Genomic DNA, 24613 nt, shown 5'->3' with positions numbered 1-24613 from the left:
AGTAGCAATTCAATTTCAGCGAGAAGGTATCTGGTCTCATGGAACTCATTGCTGGATACAATCTGCACCCTTGTGTTGCTGGAGCATTCTGAACTCCCAAAATGAGACTACAACTGAACATAGAAATCCTGATTGGATTAAGGAAGAAACCCATTGCGGTGCCTTAGAAAAAGGCACCGCAATGGGAGCGCTACAATATGTTCCTTCATGGCATGGACTCTAAGACCATGCCAGGCAGTAACTGGTGTGCATGCACATAGGGGGGCTCATTTTATGCCCCTTGTGTGCATCTACGGACGAGGCACATGGGGCCCTGTAGGTCACCTTTGTTTCCTCTCCAGCATGAAAACCGTGGTGGAGAGTAAACTCGTAATATGTTTTGAGGGACCACAGCAATCCCGCCAAGCATATTGGGGCCTCAGGCAGTTCCCTGGTGGCATTGGTTGTCCCAGGGCTGTCCGACCACCCCACTCACGACCGCCCAACTCGTAATGGGGCAGTTCGACTGCCGGTGCGGCAGTGGCCTCGCACAACGAGACTTGTAATCAGGTCCCAACTCTGAATGTAGTAATCTTTACTGCAACTTCATCCGGTGGCTCCCTGATGTCTCCTCCATGGACACAAACTGAAGCCTTGCTTCGCTGATTGTCACCTTCTCAGAGCAGTTTTTCTGAAATTTCTTCTTAGTCCAAAGGTAAGAGCTGGTCATGCCCAATCCACTATTTGTATCTGAATACGCTACATCGCGGTCAGCCATATTTTCAACATTGGCCTGGTCGCGAGTGACTAAATGTCTGAAGTTGGCTCTTTGATCTTTCAGGTGCTAGTTTTTACCTTAAACTTTACAAATTCAGAACTCTGGTTCTATTAATTGGATATTTGTTGTTTTTGTCTCAAATAATTTACTAAGGTGTACTCTATATTACTAAATTGGTGTGTAAATTTTCTCGTGTTGTGTTTTCACTTGACTAATGTTTGTGTGCTGCATAAATACGTTCAACATTGACTCTAAGTTAAGTCTCTCTGTTTTCGGTCCAAGCTACCAGAAGGCTAAGCACAGGTTAATTTAGTGACTTTTGTGGTTCGCTCTGTAAGGGATTGTGGCTATTGCATGAGCAGTATTAACAACCCACTCAACCAACAACCCAATTTCTCACAATATTGTATTATGTTTTTGGTCATATCATGGAAGATAACTATCAGAGCCTTCATTATGAATAGGCTGCACTGTCCCACTCTGCACCCCACACACTCTTAAGTGGGTGTACCATTAGCAGACCAGATGAGTGTACCCTATTACAATCAACATGAGGTCTATGAATCCAGCTAGCCCCCATTTAAGGGGTGGACAGGCAATACATTTTCTGACAGCTTCTTTGCCTTTGCACTCCTGCCTGTAATACTGTTTGGGTGCAAAAGCAAAGTGTTTCTTCTTTTGCATGGAGCCATTTTGCCATCCAAATGAGGGAACGGTCCCTTGAGATGGCGCCTGTGCACATGTAGCACTAGCACAATCTGCATTAAGGATGGGACTGTGCAAATGTTTGGAGCACGATTTTTCGTATTAAAATGCCCTAGGGTTGCAGAAAGCAGATGCACAGGCATGTTGCGCCCAAGGGGCACTTAATGTTATACAGCCCCTGAGCTTCTGAATTCTCATTAATGCTGCACATACAATGCATCTGAATATTTTTTTTGCAAAGCTATTCCTGTTAGTAACATTTTACAGTCCTTATGAAATGTCTGATTAGTTCTCCTTTATATCTGTTTTTCTCATTGTGGCAGTTTCACAATGGGCCTTTAGAGCAATGTAGAGAAACATAATTCAAGTTAACACAGCACTGAACTTCAGAGGCTCGCACTCCACTTGCAGTCTGCTGGGGCCACCTTACTTACCTCAAAACTGCTCAACAGTACTTCCAATCTTACATTTTTTAAGCTAATTGTCACAAATAATAAAAACAATACTTTTTGCATTGAATGCAAACAATTTTAGTGAACTACAACAGCACTTAACAGAAGCAAAGCGAATTGAGTACAGCAAGGACATCTTAGGGGAAATAAATGAATATAAGGGACCAAACAAAACTCAAATACAAAAATACACTCAGTCATCGCCTTCAGCCTTTGTAAATTCATCTGACTCTTTGTTTGGTGGCACTGTTTGGTTTCTGTGCATCCACTGTAGGACCAGATGTTGACTGACTCAATGGCAGGTTATCTTGGATTTGCAGCTATAGTCCATGCGTAAACACACAATATCAGAGAGTCTGCATTTTACAACATAGTTTACAACCATTGCAGTCTGCAAGGATATTGATTATTTGCACAACCTCCAGCAGCATCCCTATTATGAGGATAATTTTATGTTGATTAATATCAAAGCAGGAGTCCTCAGTCTCCAGGACTGTGTTGGCAGTCACGGTGAAATTGTGACCAATGAAAGTAGCACCAGTGCATTTGTGAGCTTTCCTTTCAGTCAAATCAATGATTTAGGCAAGACGCCAAATAACATGTTCTTACAAGCAACTACTGCCAAAACCATTTGTCCTGACCTGGAGGTAGTTTTGGGTGCCATTGACTGAAGGCAATTCGTGTGTCAGAACTGTGGACCGCTTATTGCGAAAGGAGGACATTGAACAGCGGAAGGAACCTGTCACCGATGAAGGAATTTCATGGTTGGAGTTCATTTTGGCCCTGCCACAGTATCGTTGCAGACCCTTGCGGAAGTGGATTGTAAACAAGCCATAGGTGATGGGGTCCAGGCAGGCATTGAAAAGTCCAAAAATGAACAGAATGTGGGTTAAGGACTGTGAGACCTTCCCCTCCATGGTGTCTGGATAGAACCAGTACCAGAGCCCCAGCAGATAGTAGGGGGTCCAACAGATGATGAAGGAGCTGACAATCACAATGCTCATCTTCAAGGTCCTCATCCGAGCCTTTGGGATGTTATTCTTCGAACGACGGAGATAAACGTCCTTTGAGGAAACTGAAAGACAGGTAAAAAAGAAGCTGTAGTCTGACACATACCACAAATTAACCATGTAAATGTTATTAATGGGTAAGATTCAAGCAATACTGAATAGACAAGAATAACAATTGTTTTTCTTTTCACTTACTGACATAATTCAACTTTTATTATAGGGGTCATTGAAAAGACAATTCTTGTCCATTCAATAAAATGTATGTTTTTAGTGAAATGGCATCTATTGTCACATCTATCATAATAGGGATATATAACAAAAAAGTAACTTATCTGTAACAATAGTTTTGCACCTTAAAGCTATTACAGATTTGCATGATGTGCAAGTTCACTGTAATTCTAGAAAAATAATCCAGTTTCTTAAATCTTAAAGCAGAATGTTTTTACCTTAGGCATTACCAAAACTACTCATCAAGACACTGACTTGACTTCCACAATGCCCTACCTACACCTTAAACACTATCTTCCACCTGGTTGGGAAGAAAAAGGGCCATCAGGAATAAAATAAAAAACATTAGGGTACATGTTATTACAGTGATAAAGTGTTTGTTAGTGTAAGATTGATCACCAAAGTTTGAATTTTTGCCTTCTATCCATTTTCTGATGTCGAGCGTGCCCATTTTGCCAAGATGTTTCCATGGATAGACGTACACTCTGGAAATACCACAAAAGGTTTTTCAGATCAAAATTGACCGTACCAAAAGATACATAGCCCTCACCCCATGCCAAGAATCCATTTAGGACTAAGACAATGTGCCACACATGACTCTGAGCTGCCCGATTGCAGTCATCGGGGCACTAAGGATCCATCATGACAGAAAGTTCCTTGCTGGCTAACATATGCCCTGCAGTTCACAGAGTGTGAGCTGCCTCAATCACCATCCTGGAGCGCACGTGTGTGATTTGCTGCAGGCAACTTACATCCACACTGCTGGAGGGAAAACCTAAAGCATGGCTTATGGTGAGGTAGAGCTGCAACTCCCATCATGCGCTGACCGCTGTTCTCATGTGCTATCGTTCAAAACTGAGATTCAAAAGGGGACGCAATGCATACAAATACTCAACAACTTACCTTTAAGATGTATCATTATATCATCTCATTGTACACTTCAACTGAGAACCAGTTGCCTGGAAAATAATGTCTGTCATCAAGGGGCTGCTGAATTGCCATTTTGAGTAAGACTCCTTTTTTAGCCTTTGATTTACCCTGTGAGATTTGAATACATACCATTCAATCTCCTATAGTTTGCTTTGTTTACCATCTCCTTCAGCTCTTTCTTTATTTACCATCTCCTTGCTATTCTCTGGGTAAGAACATTTTATAATTTCATTGTCACCATCTCATTGTTAGTGCATTTAACTCATGATTATATGAATGCCTCTCAAAACCCCTTATCCCATTCCCCTCACCATTTAAATCCTTAACCCCTTGCCCACTCACCAAATACATATTGCTGTTATCCTCTTACTCTTAACTTTAATCTCTTACTTTTACCCTTAATCAAGTACCTTAAGTATGTTACCATTATAATTTAAAACTTACCTTTAAATCCTTACCTTTAATACTTCAACCTTACCCCTTCACCCTTACCCTCTCAAACTTACCTCCATACACTTAACTACTTATACTTATCCATAATCATTTATTCTTTCTCTTAACCTGTCACTTTTAACTACTTGCCCTAACCCCTTTCTTTAAATACTTACTCTTAACTCCTCATTTTTAATGTTAACCTCTCATCATTAATCCCTTATGTTTTATCCATAGCCCCTAATCCCTTAACACCTTACACTTTGTTTTACCTCATACATTTAACACCTTAACCCTTTATCCTTAACCATTTTCTCTTGATCCCATTACCCATTCTCTTTCACTTAACCTCTTACCCTTAATCCCTTATCTTTTATTGCTAACTCTTGCACCCTTTCTACCTCATTCTTTACATTTTGGCCTTATCCCAATATCTCCTCTCTCTTTACAATTACCTTTAACCCTTTACACTTACACTTAACCCCTTTCCTCTTTACCTTTTATGCCTTGCCCTTTACCCCTCACCCTCATACTTAAACCATTACCTTTAACCCCTTATCCCAAAACCTCTACCCTGATCCCTTTACTGGTAGCCTAACCTGTTACCCCTTTTACTTCAACAATCTAGCCCCTTACCCTAAAACACTAATCCTTACACTTTCCCCTAACCCTTAAAACACTACCCTTAAACCATTACCAATACTCTTCAAAAATGTTCCTCTTAACCCTAACTCCCAATCTTGCCTTAAAAATATTACACATATGCATTGTCATTCTATTAATTACAAGGAAATAACAAATTAAGTAGTCCAAGAGGAAATCGCCACAATTAAATAGGAAATCGCCGCAATTAAATAGCATTACCATGAATTTCATGCAAACAAATGGTATGTTTTTGATTGTTTTTTGCTTGTTTCCTCCATTACTACGGTTTCCTTGCAGAAATCCGTTATTAATGGATTAGGAACAGATTCTAGCCCTTCAATTTTGTTTAGATATATTTCTTTTGCTGGGAATGATTCCTATTTTTAAAGAAAAGTCAATTTGGCTCAGAGTCGAGTGAGAGAGCATCTAAAACTACTTACTGCACTGCGGCTGACACATCACTTAGCAGTTCCACTCCCCCTATCTACTTACAGATTCCATACACCATACTCCATAACAGTGGATACTATATACCCTTACCATAGAGTACCTGGCTACTTTATACCCTTAACACATAGCACCCTGGACACGTCTGCCATTTCATTCACATCTTCTACATTTCATGATGAAATCAATATGGTTCTCTAATGATCAATATATGGTCACAATGATGATAGTCAATCTGTGGGGTAATGCACTTGCCTGACCATAGCTTAATCTGTGCAAAAAATAATCTATGAGACAGTGAGTAATTTCTTTGAGAATGCAACTCCGTGTTTAAGCTTAGAGGCGTGCAATAGTTTGAGGGGTTGAATTGCTACAAATACAACAAGGCATCCATAACTTGGTTTCAATTATCACTCACTGATCAAAAGAGTTGCACCTACAAGATGCTATCATTCAAGTGGTATTAACACCATTATAGGCTTGGTAGACCTAACCTTACAAAGAAAACATGGCCTGCATGGAAGCTATTGTGACTGTAAAAGAACTAATAGCATGTGACCTCAAAGATCATGATCTGCAACCTGCACATCTGTAGCCGACAAATTTCCAAAACAAATAATACTTACAGTCCAAAAACCATGACCCTCTCTACTAAGATGAACAAAATGTATGCCGTCATGAAGGCATGTGTGTATACTCTGAAGTTAAGGAGGATTGTATTCACAATTACTGTTTGTCAGTTTGAAAAAAGCTGAGACACAAAAGAAGGTAGAAGGCTTTACCATTTGCCATTCCTAACAACCTAGTGCCTTTTTGTTACAAAATGCCTACAGCCCCAAACTTTCTCCATCCTGTTCACTTGCTGCGAGCATCGTGGTTTCTATCTATCAACATCATCAGCAACTCAGCAACTCAGGAGCTGTAAGTAACTATATTGACCACTAGTTTGCTTAATGGCATTCTAGTACCATCGTATTGAAGGAGCCCCTGCCTTTACCATTAGGTCAGTGGCAGATCTGAACTAATTTTTGGGAGCATTACACATAAATGTAGAGCTCTACATATGCACATTCAAGACCATCAAGCGTATTTGATCTGCTTGAAGGAAGACCCTGTACTTAAAACATGTAAATAGCAGTGCCTGCAACAAGACTTCATATGCCATTTACCCGCCCCTGCGAAGCTCTAAGGTTTTTTGTCAGAGGTCTTTCAGACATACATAGAGAAAAACCTTTGGAAAGGCTTTATCTGCCATCATTTACACTGTGATACATTTTGGCAGAGTGAAAATGGTGAGTCTGTTAAATGACATAGTCATTAAAAACTGTCATCCACTGCAACTCATATCCACCCTGGTTCACCAACCTGGATATGAGAGGTCTGCTAATCTAATGTGAGTGAAAGTGGCAGTGAATGTAAATATGTGTTGGAATCAGATACAGACATTTTGAGCACTCCATGACACCGTCATACCTGTGCAACACCCCAGTTGCATTCTAAACATTAGTGACTCATAATATGACTCGAGATATTTGATGTTTATGTCAAAGCATATCTGGATAACAATTCAAAATATTTTACTACAACTTACCACATATGTACATGAGATCTAGTCTAGGAGTTGTTTGAGTTTGGAGGATGGGATACTCCATCACAAATTTGGTATTACAAGTGCATAATAGCCTATGACTCTTATAATGTGGCAAACGGTATATCCACCACAATTTGACAGAGTATTCTGTCTGTGAAATTCTAAATAAGGACCTCAGTCTTCATCACCTTTCTGAAAAAATACAGAACTCCTGAGATACACAAGCATTGGCATAGCCAATAGGTCTCGCTTTTGGGACCTTACAAGTGTTTAGCCATGCAGTATATTACCTATTACATTACATTAGCCATTAAAGGCAAAGTTTGTGGCCGTTCAAACGAACATATCACCACAAAGCAGTTATCAATTCCAGTGCCTTGAGACCCTCACAGGTGATTTGCATCGCTATATAAAGCACTGATTCATTGATAGAGCAAATCCTACTGAAGGAGTGGGCAGTGGGCCTTCTGTGACGGGACTTCCCTGATAAATTTCGTACATTTGTGGGTTATCTCAAACTCCCCTCCTACCACTTTCCAGCACAGAAGTGGTGAGATATCCAAATCCTTCCATTTACTCCTTACAAAGGCAGGACAAAATGGATACCCAAGGTATAAAGTAGAAGAACACGTTTCCAGAATTCATGAGAGTGTATTGTAAGGTTTTAAAATATTTTCCAGCAGTCTTCCCAATGCATAGCAGGTGAGAGGGAATTTACGAGGAATTTCTGGAAGTATAAGTGGAAACTTGTGACTAGTACTGTTTACTATGAATACATAGTTTAGAGAATAATCAAAAGTAGTAAATCACCACCCAGGTGAAAGTGTAAGTCTGCATTTGCAGATTTAAGAATTGTTTTTCATAATTAGGCACTAGGAATTTGACGATGCAGCTCATTGTGTTACTGCACCTGCTGCATAGATCTGCCCTAATTACCAGGTCACAGGTGAAAATTCCACCAGGGCGGATCTACATGTTAATGTTTCAGCTTCAAAATAATCAAATGGGCAGAAGCAACCTATCTTCCTCATAAACCACAAACATTAGTGCAAATGAGTTGAGTAAGAGCAATCTGCCGATACAGCACTTCGGTGAGAGCTTTATATAGAAAAGTATTATGGTAGTATGAATGTTATATTACAAGCAATGTATAGAGCATGTTAACATCCTGGGGTTTCTTGGTCCTGGTACATATGTATTGTATGGATGTTTATTTAGTAAGAGCATAAAATGAGGTGCAATAGAGGGCTTTGTAGTAGAGAAACAAATATAGACTCAGTATATTTCAGTTGAGTGCCCAACAGAAACTTGTATTTGCTGAGTGGGGCTGGAAAACATTTTTCTGTGTTATATTAGGGTGAGGCCGGAAAGTGGAAGTGGACAACTAGGTTTGAATCTAGGAGTCCGCTCAACATCCTGTAAAACTTCACCACGTAAAAATGACGCACATTTCTACTGCCATGTCCATGTGAACGTTTTGAGAACTTCAACCAACTATGGGGTGGACAATGTGTGGGTTTGGGCGTGCAGGTAACCCTTGGCTGCTTTCTGTCTGCCTTCTACATTAGCAATGCTGTATTTTCTCAAGCATGTATTGCTTTGCAGCACTATGCCTTTGATCGTGCGCCTATTGGCTTTTCAGCCCAAACAACGTTTGCTAATGTTCTCCCACTTTTCAAACAAAGCACAGCACTAGCAAAGCATCCCAAAGGGTGAGGAGAAGCGGAAAATCACACCCTTTACTTTCCGTCTCTCCCCATCCACAACCCCACCAAAAATAACGAACAATGCAGAACAATGATTTATTCTTCTCTCTAGTGAATGCAGCACCATATCCATGCGTGGCCTGATGCAGCAGCACCATCTCTTTCTCCTTGCACGACCACACTGCAATTGTACTTCTGCTCCAATGCAAAGGCCACACATTTGCATAAAAGAAACAGACAAAGGACTGCAGCAAATGCACAGTGCAATACTTAACTTTGCGCTCACTAAGCACTGGCAATCACAATATCGGTGTCGTAATTTTAAAAATGAATAGATATCGCACACTCATGCAGGCTAACCAGACTGCATGAGTCTTTAAGTGTGAGGGGCCATGGGCGTATTAGGCGCATGCCAGCATGAGGCCTAAAGCCATAGCTCTCAGGGAAGAGCAGCTGAGCTTACTTGTATTAGGGAGCACAATGATCAATCAGAAGAGCCTGCCCATTTCCTCGTGCAGCCTGAGAGGAGGCAGCAGAAGCCGGTGATTTGTCTTCGAGGAATAACTAGAACAGCAACTGCAGCCTCCATCTTGGGACAAGTACTGACTACATGTACTAGGTAAACTATAGTAATGCTTGTTACTTAAAGTCGTGTAGTTCACTTTAACCATTTTTGAAGTCTCCAAGGCATCTTTAACTGTTTTTGCATGAAATCCATTCAAATTATTAAATGTAAACACTTTCAAATTGCAGTAAAAAGGTTTCAAAATGTTCTGTCCAAGATTAAAAAAAATACAACAACAAGCCTAATCGTCCTTAAAGCAAAGCCCAAAATCAAACTAATATCCCACTAAAAAAAGCACAAATGAGGGTGGACATCAAAAATTGCTAAAAGCCTAAAAAATATAACCAACGAAGAAGGAGGCATGGTGAAAGACGTACACTTAATACAACTGTGGAATTAGGAGGAGGTGGGAGGGAGGAAAACTATTTTTAAATGTAAGCAGCTATGGTGCCGAAACTTCACACAGGCAAACAGAAACAGAGCAGGAAACCAAGAAAACAAGTAGTACTCCAGAGAACAGACAAAGAACTGTGGTGTGATGAGACAGTACTTAGTCCCTGCTGCATGGGAGGAACGGAAGAGAGAAAGGAGCGATAAAGAGGCAGGACTGACCACTGGCAAGCAAGGATTTTTGAAGGACAGTGAAACAAACAAATCGATAGTTGGGGGATGGCTTTAACCCAGCATAAGAAATTACAATAGGTCTCAAATGCTCGACCTAAAAATGAACCAAGCAGCTTTTGTGATAGAATGGGCAAGATTGTTCTCCTGTAAAGAAGTGAAATTGTTTTACCTTAGGAGTTATTACAAACACTATACACCTCACATTTCCACAATCTTTTCCCCAGACACTGCTCTTACAAACAAAGGTTTCTGTTTCATTTGGTGGCAGTGAAGTGGAAGCATAGATTGCATTCCTCAGAGATGAGTTGGTACTGATTCAGTACTAACATAATCAGAGCCCTGTAAACTCTACATTTAAAAAAATGACACCTCCAGTTCAACTACCTGCACTTTCCTTCCGCATGATGGAAACCTGCACTCCGGAGCATGTCATTTGAAAACTGTTACCCTCAAGTCAAATTATACCATCTTTCAGTTGCTGGCTACATAGAGTAGATTTGTGCTATTAAATCATAATTTAAAAGCCATGAACCAGTCCATTAAAGTGGTCACTAACTTTAAAAATCTTTATCTTTCTACCCCTAGAAGTCTATTTGTACTTGTGTCTGCTTGTGCGGAACCCCAGAGTTGTAAGGTTCAACAGAGCCTGAGCACAGGTCTACATTTTAGTTACAATATTTTACATACCTTGCTTTTACACTATAACATGTTAAGCAATTATTTTGCTTCCAGCATATTTCTTAGTAAGCATTTATCATGTATTTTATATATTCTGTCCAAGGCTAAGGAACACTGTATACAATTAGTTTCTTTGGTGGTCCAGTTAGAGAGTTTTGAGTTGTAAAGACAAACAATCACATTAGCGCTGCACCTCTGACACAATGTGATTGGAACAGTGCGATGTAGGCCCGCTGACTTGAGCTTTCATCCAGCTGAAGAGTGCAGTCTGCTCTACAGCAAACCGGCTTTTTGATACATCATACACAGGTATGGGGGGCAGGATTGCCCCAAGGGATATGGCAGAAGGTATCCCCACTATGCTCTTGATAGTGTTGATAGAGGTAGGATTGGGGTATACATATATTTATAATCACACTGCAACGTTTTAATGGTTGAACGGAATATCTTTTTTACCATTCTTATAATGGTGCTTACAATGCTTTGTTTCATTGCACTAAAAATTGCAGCACACACCTTTTACACAAAAGTACAATTGTTTCAATAAATGTTTGAAAAGCCAATTTGTATCTTTCTATGGATTCCTGAGTAACAACTAAAACCTAGATCTATTTCCACAATTTCCTTGAGGAATTAGAGTGGTCATGTTCTGATGTTGCAGATATCATCTGGTCCCCCAGGTTAGGGGTCCATATGATGCACTGTGAGCTAGCTAGGAGTTAGGCCAACATATTCTGATGACATGTGTGGAATAGTTCCCATATTCTGATGATTATGTTGCCCAGATACACAGACCTACTTAATCAGTTGTAACCGTATGACACCAGTGCTCATTTTTAAGCAGAGTACTGCTATATTTTTATGCATGTGTTACTTTTCTTTTTACTTTGCACTATAAATTTATATATCTGATGAATTATTAATGCATGCAGTAAACAACATCTAAAAACAAACATTGACACAGACAATAGGTTTGACTTCGGCTTGTCGATGATTGTTTTTTTCATCATTCCTTTTTTAAACATTTATTTTTGGGGGAGCTACAGGTACCTCACTGGTATGAAAACATTGCTTAATAGGAAACATATATTTTGTCTCAAAAAGCACACAATGCTTTTGTAGCCTCTGGCACAAAGGCAACTACTTTGCATGCTGATGTGGTCATTGTGAAAGAGTAGAATGCACAGTGAAATTTACCTGGGGCTTAAGTGGGCTAATCAATTCTTCTACACTGTATGCTGTAGCGTGTGGAAATAAATTGTTAAAGACAACAAAGTGGGTTGGGTGATTGCACACACTGTCTACTACTAACAAAACAAAGAAAAAACATTCTGCCCAAAATTGACTTAATCAGATGCTAGTAAGTCACCAATGAGCCAAAAACCTTTGTCCTACAGACCAATTGTCCTCCCAACTGGAATGCAGACAGATACATAGGAAAGATATATATATTTGTATTTATACTTTTTAAATTATACAATACAAAAGATATAATAATATCACGACAATCAATAAAAATCATGAGTCACACACACTCGTTCTATCCAACCAACCTACCAAACAAACACATACTCAAGCATACTCAAGCATCGCATCAGATAACAATTCATTGGATCTCGATAAGAATATTTAGGTGATAAAAAAAGTCTTCCCCACCAGAGCAAATATATAATCTCAATGTAACATAAACAATAGGGAAGGAGGGATGAACAATCCTTGATTTCTCACACAGTTCAGAGTTACAATTTCTTCTCCGGGAAGGAGATAGATGCAGGGGAGACATAAGGGCTCAAGCTCCGACACGCATTTCAATGTCTTTCCCGGATATGGGTCACACCTTCATCAGGACGAGGCAAGGCAGTGTGGGACTCATGAAGGAAGGTGCCTAAAATAACAAAGGAAAAAATATGTATGTACAAATATATACACTATATTAGGATAAAAGAGGGGAGTGGTGTTGATATACTGATCATCCCCTTTTCCGTAACTCACTAGCCGGGAGGCAAGGTTTGTAGAGGTCAAGAGGATAATATTCAGAATATGATAACTAGGAGAGAGTGCACAGGGACAAACAATGTAAGAGAGGAAATTATTTAAAGAAAATAGACCAAAGTACTGTGTAGAGTGACGGGTATGGTCATCAACAATGACCAAGAAACCCCCAGTGTGGAAGAAATAAGAGAAGAATGTGTGTGAACTCCATAGTGAGCGTTTAACAGTAGAATAGTGCCATAGACAACCAGCAAAGAATTGCATTAGACCGAGATATATGTCACATATGTTGCTCCATACCTGGAAAATGATGCCAGAAGAACCTGGTGGCTAAAAGGGAGCTAAAAGTGACCCAGCAATGGAGGGCTCCCAAAAATAACCTACAATAGAAGAATAGATGTACTTGACTTCTAGTTAGGAAACATAAGTACCAAAAAGGGGTGCTGACAGATACCCCACAACATGCCCGCTTACCCGATTTGATAATGGATGGGGCAGGCTGATATGGAGTAAGTTTACATCTATGAGTGGGATTAAAGTGTATAAGATGGTCTGCTCCGATGAAAACAGGCAGCGTAGGAAAGAAGTCACCAAGAAGACAAGCCACGTTGCTTGATGTTGCGGGGTGGAATAAGATGCAAGAAAGCCTAATGAGACAACAAACAGATCTGTATATGTAGACAGACACTACAAATGGATCAAACCTAAACAAGCACAAGGTTAAACATACTAAGAAAGGGCTACATGATGTATGGGTAAGTAAAGCAACGCTAAGGCTAGAGATATCATGTAAGCATTGTATCAGCATAGAAGTGAATGAGCTATCAGATATAAATTAAGAAGAGGTCTGGGCGTGATCTGACAAAAGGCATAACGCCAACAAACGTCTATGGACGGCAACTAGGGAACAGATGTTCATAATGAATGGACGTTCTGAGACCTGGGGCTGTCTGCAATAACAGGACCTTGTAACGACCACAGGCAACATCTGGGTCATCAGGACAAAGAGGCAGTAAAAAAGGTAAAAAACGAATAGGAGTAGACTCCCGAGACAAAAGAGGCAAAGGTAGCATGGTGAAAAAATCTTTGTCATTACACACATCCCTCTAGAACGACTCCTGGTGGCCACTGGAACTTGGACCCACCCTCACTCTGGAATACTACGTCTGCTACCTCAGCAGTATCCTGGACAGTGAACAATCCAGGAGATATCAGGTCAATGCTGTCTCCTCAGCATGCTTGCACACTCTTTACATGCTCCACAAAGTCTTCAAGTGGCTCCCCATCACCACCAGGAAAACTGCGATGCAGGCCCTCATCCCCAGCAGACTAGACTACAGCAATGCGCTCTATGCAGGCACATCACCACAAAAAACTCATTAAATGACTCCAGATGATCCAGAATTCAATAACCAGATGGATCCTCAATCTGCCGAAAAGGACACACATCACCCAGCACCTGAAAGACCTCCACTGGCTCTCCATCCAGGGAAGATGCCAATTCAAACTCCCGACCCATGCCTACAAAGCCCTCCACGACCAAGGACCCAACAACATGAACCACCTCCTGAATTTCCACCCAGGAGCCTCCACTCTGCTCACTTCACCCTCGCAAAGATACCACACATCTGCCACCGTTGTGCCAGAGGACGTTCTGTCTCCCTCTTTGCTGCCAAGTCCCAGCACACCCTTCCCCGCCACCTCCAAACTTCACCCTCACTGACCCACTTTAGGAAGGGACTCAAGACCTGGCTCTACGACTGACACCACAGCACAACTCTCAGCTGATTAGCAGTGCTACAGAAATAAATACAGCCTGATTGATTGACCTATAACTGACAGGTAACATTATCACATGTGTTTTGCTATTTACAATTTTATGTAGCGCAAACTCGACCAGAAGGTATTGGAGCACTTTACATGAGCACCAGTTGAATTACTCAAGGACACATTCATTTTGTTTTGTTAGGCTTGGGGAGATTAATTTTGCCCAGAATCACAGGATGTTCAGCTGATGCTGTAGCGTCCTCCCCAGCTTGGGTACCCGCCAATGACTACGCCACACATGGAGCTTAGTATTGCAGCTATTTATTTGTGTACTTGTACCTGCAAGCTCAACATTCTAAACCAGCCATAGTGCATTCCACTCCAACACTTATGTCACAGTTCTACGGAGTCCATAAGACATAAGAAGCCAAAAGGGTTCCATCATTTCTAAATTGCAAGAAACTACATCTACCACTCTGTTAAATAAAAAAATACACATTTTTTACAAAGTATATATATAGATGGATGTATATACAATTAAATCTCATCAATCAATCTTTTTGGCATTTTCATTTTTCGACCTGATCTTGTTCTTGGAAACTGGGAACTCTCATTACCAATGTCAAGGATCTGCATCAACGGTGAAGAGGCAATAAGAGTCTATGATGTTTTAGACCCTGTCTCTCCTTCAACAGTAGGATCTGATGAATAATCAGTTAAGTACCTTGTTGGACCTGGCCCTTTTTGCAGGGTCATCCCTAAACTTTTTGCCTTCCTCCTATATTTTTTCTGACCTGGTGTTGGCTGTTTTATGACTCTGGGCACCTTATCATTGCTGATCAGTGCTAAGGTGCATATGCTCTCCCTATGGTAAAGTGTGTTATGTGAATTGACTTCCATGTTTGGCTTATTTGGTTTACTATCAGTCCCTAGTAAAGTGCACCAGGGGTGCCAAGGGCTTGTATATCCAAATGCTGCTAGTGGGCTTGCAGCACTGGTTGTGCCACCCACAGAAGCAGCGGGGTAAAATGTGTCTAAGGTCTGCCATTGCAGAACCTGCATGCAGTCTGGTACTGTCATGCTGACTGGGCAAGTGTCCCCACTTGCCAGCCCCTAAACCTTCCCTTACCTTCATATTAGTCACCCCTATGGTAGGCCCTAGGGCAGGGTGCATTGTAAGGATAAGGTAGGACATGCCCTGAGGTGTGTGGCATGTCCTAATAGTGAATTACAGCCATTTTCGTTTTTCACTATTGAAGGCTACCTGTTCTCCATAGGCCAGAATGGGCTGCTAGATTATAACACTCTATAATCCTAGCAGGCTCAGGAAGCATGGTAGAAATTCGTGTTTAGTATGCCTGAACTCAGAATAATAAAATACATCTTTTAATAAAGGTTATTTTAATATCCTGGGTTTGCAAATGCTACTTTTAGAAAGTTAGCATTTGCTTGCTTAACCATTTCAGTCCGCCTCTGGAGCGGAGGGCTATCTTCTTTGTGTGTAGCTTGAGTGACAGGGCTGGGAAGTTCCAGGAGACAGGCTGGGGCTGCCAGGTGGTGAATAGAAAGATTACACCAGGATGGTTGGGAGGAGTGCACCTTGACTCTGAATAGGACAGTGCTCTGCCTCCACAATGCTGGCTCCACCCCCTGGGGAGCGTCTGATGTCTCTGCCCTGCCTGATGAAAGAAGAAGCCAGAGTCTCAACAACAAAGTGCTCCTCACTGAAAAGAACTGGACTGGGATTATGCAAAGGCCCCCCTGGCCTGTAAAGACAAAAGAAACTGAGTATAAATGTAGGAGCCCTGCTCCTGAGAAATCAGATCCTGATTGAACCACGAAGAAACTCTGCCTGACTAGAAGGACCTGGAAGAAGCTGAAGGAGGAGTAACTTTCCCTGACCTGGGGGATTGGCCTGCAGTTGGTGCCTTGCTGAGAAAGTAGAGGAAAAGACTGAAAGAGACTTTGTACTTTGTTTTTCATCTATCTCCAAGGGCTTGGAAGAGAGCTTGCCCCCTGAACTGAGTCCCAGGACCATTGGACTCATCTGCCTTCAAAAACTGAGTTGCCTGGACAATTCTTGCTTGTTTCCCGCTGGATTTGGCCCCAGTATGCCTCGTACTACATCCGCCGCGAAGCCGTGTCTTTGCCGCCCGGCACCGTGTGTCTACGCTGAACCAAAAGCACTAGTACGCACCGTATCCCTCCCGGCTGCATTGCACCTAACCTTCCCCGCCGATTCGAGACGTACATCCCTGGCTGCCGAACCCTGTACGCCGGACTCAAGCTTCGCTGTCCCGCAGGTACGGTCCGTACGCTGCCAACGTACTGCACCGTGCCATACTCAGAGCCGAGAAGCCACAGTACGCTGATCCTCCCCGTACGCTGTACGGTGCCGAGAAGTGTCGCCGCCGATCCGCACCGAAGGTACGGCCCGAACGCCGACGCCACGGACTCTGCAAGCTGATCCGGATCATACGCACGTACCCCTGAAGGTCCCGTACCAACGCCGCGTCCCGACGCCGCGACCGGACCAGACCGAGTACGCTGCAGAACTACAACCCGGACCCACCAACTTGTCCCGCACTGTCCGTCGCGGACCCCACAAACTTAAGGTACTTTGTTCTGCTCACATCGCAGTGTGCACGTCCCGGACCCCGGAGTCCGCACCGATTGTTTGACTTGTACTTTCTTTGTTTTTAATGCGGACGAGTCGTACACCCAGGTACGAACCGTACAGAGCCTGAAAAGAGGCAGAATTGAGTAAAAGAAGCCTATTTTTGCATTTTAAGCCTTGTTACAAGAACATTGAACTTTAAAATAATACTGTGGTCATTTTAAACGTTATTCTGGTCTTGTGCTAAGCCTTACATAAAGAAACCTATTTTTGATATAACCTTGACTGGTGTCCATTTGTGGTGTTTCATTGTATTACTGTATGTGTTCACAAATGCTTAACCTATGACGCCCTGAGAATAGTCTTGACTGCTTGCGCCACACTACCTAAAGGGTGAGCAGGGGTTATTTAAAAGGGCGATCCCCTTATCCTGACTTAGAATTGAGAGTCCCTGCTTGTCGCAAGTGCATACTTGTGCCAACTAGAGACCCCCATTTCTAACATGCCTAAAATGAGAAGCTTTTCTGGTAGTAGACTTCCCAGGGCGCCGGGCAGTCACCATGTGTCCCTTCGTAGACATCACTTGAAAAGGTTCTGCATCAAATGGACCATCAATGTGGTGTGAGTCCTCAATCTTCTTTCCGAAACACAATGTTCTTCACACGTCGTCTTTGATCAGAATATGCTTTCATCTTTCATTTTTTAACCAACTACTTCTCATGAGTTGCTTTCTCATCTTTCATTCTCTGATTGGTCAATTAAGATAACTTGGTGTTCATTACCCTCCTGAACGTCGATGTTGCAGGACTTTTACCTGTCGTTGAGTGGGGTATTGAATGATACACTCTTGAGGTAGTATTCAACACAATTTTCAAAGTGAGTTTCTCAAGAGTAGCCCACTATACTGCTTTCTTTAGTATACTCAAAAAAGGTTCAACAAGTCCATTGGCCTGCAGCCACAGAGGTCTGATCTTATAATGCTTTAGATTCAAATTTTTTAAGAAATTTTTAAACTCCTGACTGTTGAAAGGCAGGCCATTGTCAGAATTAATTATGCCTGGAACACCCCATGTCACAGAGATACCATCAGGTCTTTCAATGGCTCGTTCTTGAGTAGTAGATCTTCAATTAATGGAAACTGTGAATATTTGTCCATAATCACCAGTAGAGGATGGCCATTATTTTCTGTTGCAGACTCTCCTAGATCAGAATTCTCGACCCTCATAATATAAATCTTTCCTGAGTTATGGACAGTTCATCCTTGACTTTTTTGTATTTATGATATTCACCATCACTAGTGAACAGTTGAGTGTGTTGGTTACATGACTGATGTGTAAGAATATTTTTCAACTTTAGCATGTCACTATAATGGCTCGTGGCAGTTATAATCTGGCAGCTGGTGTGTTTGATTTTACCATCTTGGATGGAGTACCATGACCAGTGGAGGCCTGTGCAGGTAAGGGCGGTAGGGGTGGAGTGGGGGGGGGGGTTAAAGTGACAAACGACGGGATAGGGAACGAAAATGAATAAATAAAGCCACTTACCTTGCGCTCACTTCATCGCCGAGTCAGCGATGGGGCGAGAGCACGGTAAGTAAGTGGTTTCATTTATTTATTTTAGACCCATACCCGTTGTTTGTCACTTTCATCCCTCCAACCTGCCACACTCCAATTCCCCACTGTACTTACCAGCATGGCCGCCACTGACAGTGACCTTGTATTAGCAATCTGAAAAGTAGTCAGCAGAGTTTAAATCCGTCCCAGGACGCTGCACAATTGTATAATTATACTCATGTAACCATAGTCCCCATCGTTTAATGCAAGGAGGCATTTTGGCATTTAGATTGCCAAATAAGGCAGTAACATTTGATTATCAGTTACCATCATAAAAGGTTTTCCAAACAGGAATACATGGAAATGTTCACAAGCCCATACCATGGCTAAACTTTATTTTTCTGGTGTGAGTAAGCACATTCTGTTTGGGACTACTTGCATATGCCACAATATGCCTTCTATAACTATGCATTACATTTGTTATCAATCAATAACATCAATACCTTGAGTATAGGCAACACAAATAGCTAAGGGGGCAACAGCACCACACATAATCCCCAGTCCTGAAGAGGCCCGGTACAAATAGAGGGTTGAATCGTCATCGACAATTGAGAAAGGGATAGTCCCAGAATACTAGAAACATATTCTAGATCGAATGATTGAATTTGATATCCAGAGGACATCCTTTTTACTTTAATAACCAATCCCCTGTTTTTAAAATGTTCACTGTAGCTATCCTCACTGTTTTGGTTATGGTCACTCCACTGGTGTCACATAAGTCACGTTTTAATATGAATTTGTAAATAGTGTCAAATACACAGTAAAAGTCTAATTTCTATTTTCCTTTTTTGTAAATGCAAATAAATGCGCTCACTTCGGCTGAAGTGGTTGTAGTAAAGAAACTATTTGTGTGGTGTTGTTGTTCCCTGAGCTATTTCTGTATAAGGTATTGATGTTATTGATTGATTAGAATTGTAATGCATAGTGATTCTGTCGTATGTTGATTTAGCTTAAGTCGCGCAAGACATTTACTTCTTGTAAAAAGTATAACATTCTCTTTGTCTCAAATGAGTTCCTTGTGAACAATTGTATTTTGGCTGTTCAGCTAAACCCTTTTTGCAAGGACATATGGGTTTCCCTTGTCTTTTGCAATATGCCTTCTAGGATTCAGATATCCGCTGTGCTGTGCCAACACAGCACCTACCCCGACTAGGCTAGCATCCACAACTTTTTTATTAAGCTTCAGATTGAAATATGCCATTTCAGTAGAATTCTCAATGGCTTGTTTGATTCTTTTAAAGTTTTTCTCAAATTCATATGACCAATGAAATGAAACTTTCTTTTTTGTCAAGTCGCTCAACGGAGCACTTACAGTGGCAAATGCCAAGAAATGAATCCCACATAGAAACATTTTGTGGGTGATCAGCATTTGACAGTGCTTCTACTTTAGCAACATCTGGTGTCATATCCCCATGTGACAAAGATATGGCCAAAGAATGTTTTCTTTGTCTTACAGAATTCAGACTTGTCTGCATTCAAAGTAAAACCTGCTTCAGCAAGTAAACAGCATATTTGTGAGGAGCTTAACGTATTCTTGTTGTGTAGGTCTGAAAACCAATATGTCATTGCTGTAATTGAATGCATTAATGACAGGCTGCATGATACGTCAAATGACATCTTGAAACAGTTATGCAGCGTATGACACACCAAAGCGTAGTATTTTGTATCGAAACAGACAACATGTGAACCTAAAGTTGTAATGTACCTTAAATCTTCTTCAAGTTGACCTTAAGTTCAATAAAGGCAAGAGAAGACCTTTGCACCATTTAATTGCAGTTACCACGTCAGCAATGTGTGGACCTCGAAGTCGCTCTCGTTTAATTGCCTTGTTTGCCCCACGCATATCAACGCATATGCATACACCTCCTTCACTGTCCTTTTTATGTACTATTATGGGAGAAACCCATGGAGCTGGACCAGTGAAACGCTCAATAATAACAAGTTTAAGTAATGATTAAAGTTGTTTTTCAACAGCTTTGTGCAGATGAAAAGCAATTCATCTATGTCTCTGAGCAACAGGATGGACATCCTCATTAATATGCAACTTTACTTTGATAGTCTTAAGCTTTCCCCAACCATGAAATAATGAAAAGCATCGACTTACTATTTTGTGGTGTGCATTCATGTTGTAATTCACGGAAATCAGTGCCATATCAGGAGCTGGGGTGAAACTGATTAAACAGGCACATGACACCATGCCTTGAAGCACATGGATGCGTGCTTGCACCTTTGTTTTCTTATGTTTTATTGTCGCTACAAATGAACCTTGACTTTATTAGGGTGTCGATGTAGCCCATGTATACACTTTGGTTTTTGATAGTGTAAGTTGCGGCATTGGAGATAATTTATTGTATTTCTCCTTAGGCATAATGTTTAGGAATGCACCACTGTTGATGATGAAAGGTATTAAACAACCATTTACTTGCAGTGTTCTTCAGACAATGTTTGAATGACTTTGGTGCTTTGGCCTGTTGATATTTCTTTGACTGACATTTTTATTCACAAGCTGCCAAACCAACAAGTGAATGCTTTTCTGAAGTAAACATCGACATGGCTCAATCATTTTTATCACTTTCACTTGATACTGATACAGAAGAACTATTTGACAATGATTTAAATGACAATTGACTTTGTTCAATGTCGATTTGTGCTTACTGATGTTGCTGCTTGGCGTTGCAGAATGTTCTGGTGGCCATTTTGTATTCGCGCTGTCATGCACTTACTTTTTCCTTCGCCTTTCAAACTATCCCAAAATGGTTCTCCTTCCCACAGCCTTTACATATCTGTCCAATAACGGGACATTTACCTTTGTGGGGCAACTCATATCCACATCTAAAACGCAACTTCTCTTTACGTGTCTCGACTTCACTTTGTGTCCTTCAATCCTTTCATTTTGGCTTACTTTTCACACTCCTGATGGAATAATTCTGGGCACCTCTGGCCTCCGTGTCAGCAGCTTATCTAGCAGCACGTTCTTCAGCTCTGGCAGCCATTAACACTCGCTCAAGACTAAGAGTTTCTCTCAGCACTTGTCTTCTGAATTAATCTGACAAGCATCTGTCAATAACTCTCAGACGCATTGCTCTTTATCATTGAATTCATTGAACTTACAATGTCTGATGGATGTGTCGAGTCTCTCCACAAATTAATCAGTGGGTTCTCCGAATTCAAATTCATATAAAATTAAATCAGCTTTATTCGGTTAAAATTTAAACCATAAAAGCATTCTAAAATAGATCAACAGTAAATATACATTATACACTAGTAATCATTACCACGGTTTAGAGAAAATAAAATTGAAATCAGATAAAAAATGTTGTATAAAAGTCCCTAGAAGGGTTTTACAATAAAACAATGGAAAATAATACTCTACATGTAGTTAACAACGCCATGGAAACAGGCGAGGGTATCTCCTATACTTAAAAAACCTTTACTTGACCCGGCAAAACTGGAAAACTTTCGGCCAATATCCCTCCTTCCTAGGGTAGCTAAGATTGCTGAGACTCATGTTTATAACATATTAATGAGGTTCCTGAATACTAATAACATCTTGGATCCCTCTCAGAACGGTTTTCGCTTCGGTCACAGCACGGAGACTGCCCTCCTGGCTGTGACAGAACATCTGCGGACCATTCTCGATTCCGGTCACACAGCGACACCGATCTTGCTCGATCTGAGTGCCGCATTTGACACGGTTTCGCATGGGATTCTGCTACAGCATCTGGAGGAAGCTGGTGTGGTGGGCCTAGTGCTAGAATGGTTTAGATCGTTTCTGACAGAGAGATCATTCCGAGTGTCGGCCCTCCCGTTTCTCTCCCAGGCTCATTCCATCAGGCAGGGGGTGCCTCAGGGCTCTGCATTGAGTCCCATATTGTTTAATTTATATGTTCAGCCTCTTGCAACGGTGGCCAGGAATATGGGCCTCACCATGGTTTCGTATGCAGATGATACGCAGCTGGTGGTGACCCTTTCTGATAGTTCCACGCAGGATGCTTCTAGGTTTAGGAGTGGCCTGGCCGCCGTTGCAGAATGGATGACCACAAACTGCCTCCAGTTGAACGCAAGTAAAATGGAGGTATTGTTGGTGGGGAAGGACAGGAGCTGCTGGAGTGAGCAATGGTGGCCAACCGCTCTTGGTAGTACTCCCATCCCTAAGTCAGTGGTCAAGAACCTGGGGGTATGGATGGATTCTACCCTCAGTTTTCAAGCTCACACAAAAAAGGTTGCTGGTACTTGTTTCGGCCTCCTCTGGGGACTTAGGCCTCTACTGAGGTTCTTTGATCCACCTACACGCCAGCTGATTGTTCAATCAGCCATTCTATCTAGACTAGACTATGAAAGTTTGCTCCTTCTTGGGGCTAATCAGGCTGAGGTCATGCGACTGCAGCGTGTTCAAAATGCTGCTGCTAGAGCCCTGCTGGGGCTTCCGCGTAATTGCCCCTCCTCTGGTGCCATCAGGAGGTTACATTGGCTGCCCATGACCAAGCAGATCCAATTTAAGGCTCTCTGCTTATCTTTTAAGATCTTGAAGCTTGCGTCACCCAGCCTCCTAGTTAACCTGCTAGCCCCATATGTTCCAACTCGCCAGCTGCGCTTTTTGGGACAACATCTGGTTAGAGTCTCCCGTGTAAAGCGCCTTCGGGCCGGGGGTTGATCCTTTTGTTGCTTGGCGGCCAACCTATGGAATTCCTTGCCTCCCCAGGTCCGTAGTATGGATCGCCTGCTGGACTTTAGGAAAGCTATCAAAACTTCTCTTTTTCCCTCTGCCTAGTCGCTTTTTGTCCTATTATTCCTTCCTGGATTCTACCTGTTCTGTTTCTTAGCCCTGATATTTCTGACACTGGCAACGCCGGGACGCCTCTTTGCTGAGGCAGCTGTGCGCTATATAAAATCAGATAACATAACATAACATCTTTCATCTTATCCAACAGTAGTCTAAAACATGGAAATATAAAAAGTTACCCTAAGGGTATATATCCTATACAGTTCATAAACCAGTGCCTCAAGATGTGAGCTACCCATCCTTCTTTTAATGGCTAATTAAACATAGGAGGCCACAGTGTAATACACTCTCATTTTCCAGACTACATATAAAATTAAATACAACTTTATATGAATATCATTTCTCACTGAAGAAAAGTGGGCGCTAAATTCTCTTCCTAATATCCCTAAAAAAATTGCTAAATAGAATGTAGTGTAATGTTGACTGATGAGACTTACCGTCTCAAGGGCAGGTTGGTAACTTTTGGTTCCATTTTCCAATGTCGGGAAAAGCTATCAAAAAATGGAGAGTCCCAAACTTAGTCTGGTTTGATAAAAGCTATGTGTAAATTTAGTGCCCAGAGCAGATATTTTTGTATGCCTTTCTCAATTGGCCCTTCACAGTAAGCCTTAATTGTTGGCTTTGCATATTTAAAAATTTCTCTTTAAGATTCTCTGGCCCCTATAAATCCAATTTTTGGTTCCTTCTTATTATAACATCAAACTTTTATGGGGTCGCTAATATCAATACTCCCATCAAGAACATTTACAAGATTGTTGACAAGCGCCAGCCATGGGATTTGTTTGCTGCATTCAAGAGTCAAACAATCAGCTATAATATCCTAAACAAATTTAGTTCCAGTTTTACTCCAAATCCCATGCCAAACAGTGAGTGGGGTGACACAGATACAGTTCTCGATATAGAGAACTGATAACCTTTGTGTGCTATATAAGAAGGGGTTGAATTTGAAACTGTTAATAGTCATCTTAGGAAGATGTTCTCTTGAATTTGAAGTGAGGCACAATTGTTCTTTCCCCATAATGCTGCGCTGTAGCAAGTTCTGGTTAAACACTTGCTGTTGTAAAGGGCCAA

At 41.5% G+C, this 24613-nt stretch overlaps 1 protein-coding gene across 1 annotated transcript in view; it reads right to left on the bottom strand.

The window, feature by feature from the left end:
• Positions 1–2062: 2062 nt before the first annotated feature.
• Positions 2063–24613, bottom strand: part of LOC146860516 (gonadotropin-releasing hormone II receptor-like) — a 316761-nt gene continuing 294210 nt past the window's right edge. The window contains exon 5 of the mRNA XM_085646353.1: positions 2063–2989. Within this exon, the coding sequence (XP_085502479.1) occupies positions 2520–2989 (470 nt within the window). The 3' untranslated portion in view covers positions 2063–2519. The remainder of the gene's footprint in view (positions 2990–24613) is intronic.

Source organism: Triturus cristatus, chromosome 3_1, assembly GCF_964204655.1.
Source record: "Triturus cristatus chromosome 3_1, aTriCri1.1, whole genome shotgun sequence".
In the NCBI taxonomy this organism is placed as follows: Eukaryota; Metazoa; Chordata; class Amphibia; order Caudata; family Salamandridae; genus Triturus; species Triturus cristatus.
Note: the sequence above shows the minus strand (reverse complement) of the source record. Positions and strands in the feature narration are given on the sequence as shown.